The 10262-nt window shown below is 34.8% G+C and overlaps 1 protein-coding gene and 1 long non-coding RNA gene across 3 annotated transcripts; one reads left to right on the forward strand and one right to left on the reverse strand.

The window, feature by feature from the left end:
• The first annotated feature begins 6 nt into the window (after positions 1 to 6).
• On the forward strand, positions 7 to 737 carry LOC120088536. Its single transcript, XR_005484951.1, has 2 exons — positions 7 to 176; positions 265 to 737. It is a non-coding gene; the product is annotated as an uncharacterized LOC120088536 (long non-coding RNA).
• Positions 738 to 3546: 2809 nt separating this feature from the next.
• Positions 3547 to 10041, reverse strand: LOC120088378 (probable N-acetyl-gamma-glutamyl-phosphate reductase, chloroplastic). Of its 2 annotated transcripts, XM_039045620.1 has the most exons (14): positions 9897 to 10040; positions 9511 to 9651; positions 9232 to 9339; positions 8993 to 9079; positions 8817 to 8867; positions 8635 to 8706; positions 7743 to 7862; positions 5538 to 5598; positions 5361 to 5441; positions 4746 to 4825; positions 4567 to 4656; positions 4318 to 4446; positions 4073 to 4226; positions 3547 to 3977 (listed from the first exon to the last, which is right to left on the reverse strand). In XM_039045620.1, exons 1-13 carry the CDS (start codon positions 9936 to 9938, stop codon positions 4119 to 4121), a joined length of 1170 nt encoding a protein of 389 aa, XP_038901548.1. In that variant the 5' UTR covers positions 9939 to 10040; the 3' UTR covers positions 3547 to 3977; positions 4073 to 4118. The 2 variants fall into 2 exon arrangements, with proteins under 2 accessions (XP_038901548.1, XP_038901549.1); XM_039045621.1 differs by lacking the exon at positions 3547 to 3977 and having other exon boundaries at positions 4086 to 4226; positions 4310 to 4446; positions 9897 to 10041.
• Between the last annotated feature and the right edge of the window lie 221 nt (positions 10042 to 10262).

The following is a 10262-nucleotide window of genomic DNA, read 5'->3' on the forward strand; positions in this document are numbered from 1 at the left end:
CGCTCCCACTTTGACCCACCCACCATGCCGATTTCGCCCAGGTCTGAGCCCAGCCACTGGATCTGCGCGTCTGCGACCCACTGCCGCTCCAGTCTCCAGCTGTAGCGCCTCCTAGCCCTCTATTCGCCGTCCGCCAATATCGTCATCTTTGTGTTCGCCGGATCTGACAGTTTTAGGTAAGCCTTTTGTGAAGTTTTGGGTGGAAGTTGGGCCCCATTAAGTTTGGAATTAAGGTCAACTTATTCAAATTATTTTTGGCCTTAGATTTGAATCGAGGAAGCTGTTGGAGGGTTGTCCAGCGGGACAAGAGTTTTGGTAAGAGGTATAGTCCTTATTATTGGTTTGTGCCCTTTGATGACTGAATTAAGTTTGAATTAACCCTTGTATCTCTAGGGTTCCAAGTTGTCATCCATGGGTTCCAAGTTGTCATCCATTGGGAGTTAAAATCTATTGGAAGGAGATTTGGAGTGGTTGTTAAGCGAGTTCCTTGGATAAGCTTTTGGGTATTGTGGTTTTGGCTCTGAGATGTTGCAATTATTTTTTTTGGACTAAAACTTAGTGGTGTATTCGTATGTTAGGGTCGTTTCTTCAAATCGTGGTCATTGTTTAGTTGTCTGAGTTTATCGGTGTATTTTTTATTAAGGTAAGTAATCTTACCACTAGAACTGCCCACGGGCCAGACTTTAGTTGTATGCTAGCGTGATGAATGTATGTTATGGTAAATGTTAGAATGTTGATTGACAGTATGACCTGAATCAAAGTATGTTCTGGCACGAGTTCTTGTTTGTTTACATACACACCTAAGTACTTGATCGTTAGTATGTGATAGTATATGTTTTCATATGTCGATGTCTGATCTGCTGGTGTTAAGGCATACTTGTCTGTTGTAGAATTATGATGTAAGGTTTACATGAATGTTGTATAATATGTTGTTGAGGATTATGTTATGTGATGGAGCCATGGTACCAAGGATTTCATGTATGTTTTAGAATTGTGTTTCCTTCGAGATTCACCAGTTTTGTGAGCATACTTAACTACAATAGGATAGGACTCAGTTTCTTGTCTGTTTCATGTGCGTATGTGCCGTAGGTGGGTATCTAGAGGACATAAATGTCTAGCCTGACCCCTGTGGTGGGTTTACTTACTGAGTATTTCATACTCAATTCTTTCTTATGTTGATGTTTCAAGAAAAGGTAAATATGCACCAGTGATGGCGCAGCGGAATTCGTGATCGTGACACTGGGACTAGACTTTTTTCGCTTCTGCACCTTGAAATTTGAGTCCTTATTTTCCTCTTAATATTTAGTTTTACTATTAAAAATTTATTTCTAAGGATTATTTCTTTTATATAATTGTGTTGGTCTTTAAGAATTTCGGATACCCTATTATTTGTTTTAACAATTGCATTTAATAAATGTCTTTTGAACTTCTCTTATTTTAATTAGCATTTATCTCAAATAACTGAGTGTCGTTTTAAATTCTTTGCATGCATTTATTTTAGTAACGGTCTTACCTAAGTCCTAGGGGGTTGGGTCGTTACATTGATGACCACCTTCGAGCGAGCAATAACAACCAACTCTGGGATCCAAAAACTACCTCTAATGATAAACTTCGACTACCAACTCCAATACCACCTTCATGCAACCAACTTCTAGCTCTGACAGTCGTCTTTGGCTACAGACTCTAATGAAAATTGTTTTCGATAATCAATTTCGACAACCATTTTCGAGTATTATAAGACTGATGACTGTTAAATTATGTTGTAAGGTTGTTGATTATGTAAATAATAATATTTTGTCTACATTACATGTGATATTTATACGTAGAAATTTGTACTATTTTTATTTAATTGAATTCACATATCAAAGAAGTGTTGAGAATATTTGGAAAAGTATTTATGTAGTTAAAAAGTATGTAAAATATAACCCAAAAAATCATAAAATGGAGATTTTTTCCTAAAACATTTTCTCACAAGAATTAGTGAAAAATGAAAATTCGTTCTCTAATGATCCTCTAAATTTGGAGAAGTTGAAAGTGAAATTATTGAAAAAATGTGGTGACATTCAATTGGCTATTAAGATGATGAGGAAGATTTAATAAAAAAGAATCATGACAGAGTAAAAATACAGAACAACAATAACAACAAAAATAAAAAGAAGAAGATGAAATTCATAGAGAAAAATTAAGAATCAAAAGTTTTAATTTCTTTTTGGTTTCTCATTTTATTTAACCCTATTTCTGCAAGAAATATAGTGAGTCAATTGTTATTCATTACCAAAAAAAAAAAAAAAACTTTAAAAATTAAAGAAAAAATTGCAATTTATATTTTATTTAAACAATGATGGGTGTAATTATTGAATAAAAAAGTTTTAAAATAAAAATTGTAATCATAAAAATAGATTATTTAGAGTTCAAAAAACTCTACCAGATACCCCAGACATATGAACTCGACCCTACACCCGAAATATATACATATGAACTCAAACCAAAGAACTCTGCACTCTAAACACAGACATATAAACTTGAACTCCAAATACCTTATATCAACTCAACGTCCCAAACAACCTCCTAATTTTATCATTCAACACATTTCATTTCAATCCATTATCAGCCAAGAAGATAGTACATCTACTATGAAGAAGAAGAAGATGAATATGAATTCGCAAACTTTATCTATCACATTTATGCCCATACCAAATCAACCGATCAATAGAAGATAAAAAAAGCTTTTCAAAGTCGCAATTAAAGACAAAATTATCAAAATCATCATGTGCATATCACTTAAACTTCTAGGCGTCGTCCTTTATAATAAGATATCTTCAGACCATTATGTAAATTATAAATACATTAACGCACATACTCAAGATCATATGATCAATTTGTCAAAAACAATTTATCAAAGTTGTTAAAAACAAAATAAACGTAAAAACCAAAATGATCAAGTTTTTTATTTTGAGTACTACTTTTGTCCCTTTACTTTTAGCTTTGTTCTGGTTTAATCACTCTACCTTGTCTATCCATTTTTTGTCCTAGCTGTTTCATTATTTATTTTTATATCTAATTCTTTTCAATTACCCTTTTAACTCAACTTAAACTCTTAAAATTTAATGATTTTTAATAGTAAAACTAAATATTAAGAGGACATATAATCACTCTACCTTGTCTATCCATTTTTTGTCCTAGCTGTTTCATATTTTGTATTCCATGATTTTCATTGGACATATAATTTGCATTAGAATGTTGCAAACTTGGACTAAAAATCATGGACATATAATTTGCATTAGAATGTTGCAAACTTGGACTAAAATGGTCATTTTTAAAAATATAAGACCAAAGCATATAATTTAAAAAGTAAAGAATCTAAAATGAACAAAAGTTACAAAATGCAAAGACCGAAATGAACCTTTTATATAGACCAAGATCGTATATGAAAGAACATGGAGTTTTAATAACTAAAATAAACAATCAAAATAAATATTTTGAAAGTTAAAAAATCGACAAAGTTGATCGATCAAAATATAAAATAGAAAATGTATAAATACCATATTGATTGTTAAGCTAAAGGCAAATTCCATTAAAATTTAATGACAATTTACAATAAATGTACTCGTAAAATTTGGGTACTAAATTTTGAAACAAAATTTCTCCCAAAATAAAACCATAAGTCTGCCACAGGTAGAAATAGAATAATTTAGCTCAGCCTTCTTTATTGAGAAAGAAAGGTGAGCATATCAACAAAAGAAGTGCTGCTTTTTTAGAAGAGAACATTACATGCATTCTTGAACAAATGCCATTACTTGGTGAGTCAACTGTCACCAAACCTTATTTCTCATCATCTGAGAACTCTTATCATACAATTGTAGGTTGGAGTTTCAACTATTGTAGCTTCATCTTCATGTCATGTAACCTAAACAACAGGTAGTGAAATATAATTAACCAACCAACGAACGGACTAAGGTTGGAAAGTATTCGAGGACCTGAAAAACCCAAAAAGTAATGAAGATGAGGAAAGAATCCTTGGCCTGATTACTATGAAAATGAAGAAAAATAAAAGTAGGTTAAGGAGTTTTAACTTGGACTCGCAAGTTCTTTTCAAGCCATTAACAAGAACAAGGGCGTTAAGGAAACAGGGGCTGATAAAGGAGCCCTGTAGTTTCATGGAATCCCATCATCAAATTGAGATTCTGTAGCGCTTGACCTGAAGCCCCCTTCACAAGATTATCAATCTGCTCACCGAACCATCATGATCGTTATTAGGTTCCGTATGGAAAGGGATATGCTACTTTTAATGTTAATTTATGAAACCGACCAACTTACAACAGAAACAATGATGGCTCTTCCTTGAATTCGGTCGGGAAAGACGTTGATGTGGCAATAATTAGACCCTCGGACATTATGAGTACGAGGGACGACTCCTTTCTCCAACACGCGTACAAATTCTTCTTCCTACAGGGAATGGAAAATATCAAGTAGTTATAGGTGTGAGTTACTGAATACTCTATCCAATCCAATGAATAACTCAGATACGCAATGCTGAATTTGCAAAATAAGAATTGTTATTTATACCTTATAGGAGTCTTTTAAGTGTTGGTACAGATCCTCAGTATTCATCCCTGGAGCCATTTCGACATATATAGTTGATTGCATACCTCGAATCTAACATGGTAATAAGAATATCTGTTAAACTATCGTATGTTAAAAAACGATCCTCAGACAAACTTTATTAGTACGTAAAAGTGTGTTACCATTGGCATTAGGTGTGGCGTAAAACTGACGGTTACTTTTGACTTTGTGGCTTCAGACAGTCCCTGCTCAATTTCAGGAACTGAAAAGTAACAAAAAACCAAGATCATTACATCATATGATCTACTGAAAAATACCCCAATCACGAGATTCCTAGAACGAAACTCCTGTAAGAGGTTCAAGGAACAAAGAAGATATGAAAGCAAAACCAACATGTCACAAGATTAAAATATCAATAATTGTACTGGATACTCCGGTGCTACTGCCACCAGACACTCATGCCGAGGTGAAGTCCAAGGGAAAGAAAACAAGCTATCAATTCCAAGTTTACACATGGCATATATAGACTTCAGAATAGTGATTGTTCTCTCTAGATGGGCCACTTTGCCCAGTAGATAATCAGGGTAGTGTAAACAATGTCGAGATGAAAGTATAACAAAATCAACAACTTACAGCACAAGTAATTCAATCAGAAATCAGCCCCTAGCTTCATTGTCGATATTTAACCATACAAGAAAGTGACAGATATTAGAACTCATACATACTATTCACTACCCGTCGGAGAAGAATGCAAAGAAATCGGAAAACGCTTCATATGACCAAGTGTATCATCTTACCATGACGATGGCGGGTAATTCCATAAGAATAAATGCCTTCAGCTATTTCCGTGTATAAATTTGCCTCTTTGGCACCACGTCCTATGGAGTAAACCAAGTTCATAAAGCAACAGTACAACATAATCAAGAGTTTATGACAAATTTTGCAGAAAGTGTAATTTGGGAATAGATCCTGACCAGCTCCACTAACACCAGACTTAGAATCAATAATGATGCCCCCATGTTGAATTAGATTAGCCTGAAGGAAAATATTTGGGAGCTGATTAGTGGCTAGCAACGACCATTTATGAGGATGGTTCTCTCTTTTGATCTTTTTATGCAGAAGAGATGGATGAAGCTTAATATTATAGAAGCACCCCTAATAAATTCTTTTTTCCCCAAATCCTATCATTAGTTTCAAAAATTCCAATATAATTTTAATACATCAGCCATGTACATTTTAAATATGTAGAAAGATACATGCCATAAAATCATATAGCATCATTAGCTATTGCTGATGAAAATATAATTTGGACACCAAGCCTCACCTAGAAAAATGAAAACATATTTAACATTGGCTGGTTGAAAAAGATGAGAAATGTGAAAACTCCAAAAGATAATGCAAAAGCAAACTCCAATTGGAAATATTGAAGGGGGATTTATCAAAAGATCAGGTGTTCAGGACAGATTATTACGGCTTCAGAAATGAATACCTTTACAATATTCATAGAAAAATATATATTTCCATAAAAATAAAATGAAAAAAAAAAAAACTTTAAAATAGATAGGAACATGAAAAGGTCTTGACTCGTGTAAGCAAAGAATAGTTACAAATATACATGAAACAGAAATACAATATCTCAATCATGACAATGCTAATGTTGGAGAACACAGTAGTGAAAAAAGATTTGAAATTTTTCAGTATCTCTCTGAAGCTAAATAGACCAAATAACAGCTAGAATTGTCTCGTGTTCCTGAAAATGTTGTTGCTCCATTCCTTGAGTTTGCTCGATCCTTGACATGATCTTGTATAGTTGGAGTCCCTTTTTGTAGAGGGAGTCCTCTTTTCTTGTCGGCTTGGTTTTTGTATGTCCGCGTATTCTTTCATTTTTTTCTCAATGAAAGTTGTTCTTATAATATATAAATATATATATATATACATTTTCTTGAGTTTTTGACAACATGAGTATCCCAGCCAGCCTCCAGCATAAGTATTTGACCACTAAAATTCAGTGGACAAGATAAACAAAGGGTGGGTAAGCCAAAAATTCCAAACTTGATTGGAGATTTCCCTGATTCGGAGGTCTGTCTTTATCAAGATTGAAAAATAGTCAGATGTGTTCCTCGGCAATCTAACAGATCTAGACTCATTGAAAGCTTCTTCCCAAATGAAAAGTTGATCAACGAGAGACAAGAACAATTTTTCTTTAAGGTTAAACAAAGGGCATTTACCATTGGGGAGAGTCAGGGGAATGTCCAAGAGACAGGCTTCCACCAGCTTATTGAATTTCTTCATGCTTTTGTTTCTCTTCTACTTTCTATGGATCTTTCATCTGTATCGAAATCCCCTCCTAATCCCCAACATTGCATAAACCATAGATATTTTCCAGCTCTCTCCAAAGAAGGTCCCTATTGAGTTAATGAAAAGGTTCATTGACCACAGGTCCACAATGAACCACCAATTAATCCATCTTGAATAGGGAACCGAGTAGACAAACAGTTCCCCCAACTGCACTTATAGAACAAAAACAGAAGCCTGATTTTACATCATGAGAATACCGCAAATAAACCATAAGAGGCTTGAGAGGTCCATCCTTTTGTCCTTGAGCATTGAGATGCAAACTGAGTCAATCAATTTTCTGTCTGCACAAGCTAAGATTAGTTTCCTAAAAGATCCACCACATCTAGATATTATCGGTAATAACATAACTTTTCCTTCTTCCAGACGGCTCACATTTTAGGTAAGTATCTTTATAAACTCTGACTCCCTCCCCCATCTTACAACAGACGTTCTATATAACTAATGATAGACATCAAGTTTTTCATTCTCATGGAATCTTGATTCCAAGTAGTTTTCCAGAATTGTGCAGAGAATTCAGAACTAAAACCATGCTCCCTGTGCCTTGTTTCAAGTTCCTACCTATGCTTTCAATTTCAATGAACTATTGATTCACATGTAAGCTTTCACAATACATCAAAATACAATAAAAGATAAAATAGAATACTAAAGAGATAAGTTTCGATTTTTCTTTTACTACAAAGAAGCATCAAGTACATGTTTTATTTCTGTACCTGGGATTATACAAACATTGGAATATAAAAACTAAAAACAAAAAGAATTACCAGCTCAGCATGCATTGACATTATCATGTACTGATGAAATTTTCTAGGGATAGACAAAACCTTTATTAGTGGCACAAGAGGAAGTTGAATAGATGTTGGATAACAACCAGGATTGGCTACAAGACGAGCACCCTTGACTTTATCCCTCAAAATTTCTGTCAAACCATACACGGCTTCTTTCTGAAACCAATATGAAATAATTTTAACGTTCACAAATTCAAGGACTTTATATATTAAAAAACAGTGAGAAAGAAATTCTAAAAAATGCCGAGTTCTCATCTTATCTCACCACCACTAGCCCAATATACCCTCAAAAGAAAAATTTACAAATTCACAACAAGTAACATCCTCAAAAGAACACAATCTTAGATGCAGAATCAGCTAAAATACACAGTATTCAGGCTACAAAGGAAACATAGCAGAAAAAGGAGGGAAAATAGACTATGGAATAAACAAACTTATCAACACATAAAGATTAACAAAACTGTGACATGAGAAGCCTAAGTAGGCAGGAGAAGAATCAATAAGCAGATTTGGAGATCAATGTTCTAGATTGACAGTAGTAACTTGTCACCCAATTGTGCGGTGAGTTAGCTCTTTTGCATATTATCACGTGGAAGAAATTTTAGGTTTATATAGTGAGCAAACATTTTCATGTTCCAAAATCAGACCTCACTCTGAAGGGAAAGGAAAGGTGATGTGTTGTCTATTTTGGTTTACACTTTGCAAGATATGGTGAGAAGACAGACTTTGATTCACAATAGGGACTGTGGATGTATATGGAGTAGTAGTTTTGCATGCGCTCCTTTGCAATCACTCATAATGGACTATTTTCACAGTTTTTCCCCTTTCTCCCATTAGAATTCATGACCTGCATGGAAACTTGCAGTTCTCCTTCTTCAATGTATAAAAGCCAAAGAAGTTTTGCCTACTTCAAATAAATAAACCACACCTGCAAATCCACTGCTCTATGTGGCTGGCCATACCACTCCTCGTATTCGGATGGATCTTGCAAGCGGAAGTCCTGGAGAATCATCGAGTACAAATAAGTAGTAGTATATCCAATCGCTAAACCCTAAATCCTAAAACACGATCGCTCGCACATAAAATAAGAAGTTAAAACATTAAACATACAGCTGAAAGGTCCACAATTTTTAATTCCTTGGGAAGGGCTTTAATAACTTCCTGGAGACAGAAAAATACAAACTAATTAGACTTAAAAGGAGAAATGCCTATGTAACATTTTTTATACTTTAGGGTATCTCATAACTCATAAGTAATTGGTTGACGAACTGCAATTCGACACTGACCTGCGTTGTTCCATGTGGCAAGCAGCAAAATATTGCATCCACCTCTGAAAAATCCGCATCTTTGATGGCCACCAAATCTGGAAGATCCTATAAACAGCAAGGAGTACAGCCAACATAACTCCCGGCAACTACTAATACCATACACTAAGAAGGTCCATATCCAGTAACTTACTCCAAGAAAACAACAAAACTGACCATGACCAACATTAAATAGAATCGCATTACTAAGAGAGCCATACTTGTGTGAATAGATGAGGAAATACTGATGAAAACGGTTGACCAGCTTTCCTATCAGCAGTCATGAGAGTAATGCCAAAATGTGGATGATTTGCTAGAAGCCTAACAATCTGCAAGGAAGAAACATAAGGGATCATTCCTTAGGTGGAAAAAAGTATAGGAAATACTTCGTAAATTTCCTCTTGACGTCACATCATACCAAAATCCCTGCTATGGCCATTAGACATCAAGCACATTTCTTCCAAAAGTGAACACAAAAATTGCAGGGTAGAGAAAGCTACCTCCGAGCCAGTGTAGCCACTAGCTCCAAGAACACCAATGCGAACTTCCGGCTGTGGCTTTTGAGCTTTAGTGCTCATTGAACATTTAACAAACACCTTCCCTTCATTTCGCTTTTTAAGCTTCAAAATCTTTGATTCATCCTGGAAAAACAAACAAAATTACAGAAAGGAACAAAGGAAAGCCTCTCCCAGATCAAAATATTTGAATTTTTGAACAGTTTCACTTGCCACCATGAAAATGAAAACCCATCTGAAAGCAGTACACAAAAATGAAAGAACTAAAAAGGGACTCTCTCAATTCTTCTGGTACTTAAAAATCGTTTACAACTTAGTAAAATATCCAATATTTTCTGGGTAATCAAACAAAATGCATAAAGAATCCAAACCTTGAGTAAACAGGAAACAGAACGGAAGGTTGAAGACGTCATCTTCTACTCCCTGCAAATTTTGAAAAAGAATGTAAAGTTTTAAAAGACCAGTGAAGATACCCATTTGAATATTATTGAGACAAAAATCGAAAATGGAAAACTTCTTAACCCTACTTAAGCGGGTCGGGCGAACCGGTGAACCGAACCAAATCTTAACGGGTCGGTTCACCGGTTCGGTTCGGTTCGGTTTCTTAACTTTACTAGAAACGTCTTCTTGGATGAATTGGGTAGTGACAAGGTATAATAAAAGAGAGAAAATGATTGCAATACAAATATGTTTTGTACACATTTAATTGGGATTAAGTTGTAATAGTGCTAGTGGAA

This window comes from Benincasa hispida, chromosome 10, assembly GCF_009727055.1.
Source record: "Benincasa hispida cultivar B227 chromosome 10, ASM972705v1, whole genome shotgun sequence".
Lineage (NCBI taxonomy): Eukaryota > Viridiplantae > Streptophyta > Magnoliopsida > Cucurbitales > Cucurbitaceae > Benincasa > Benincasa hispida.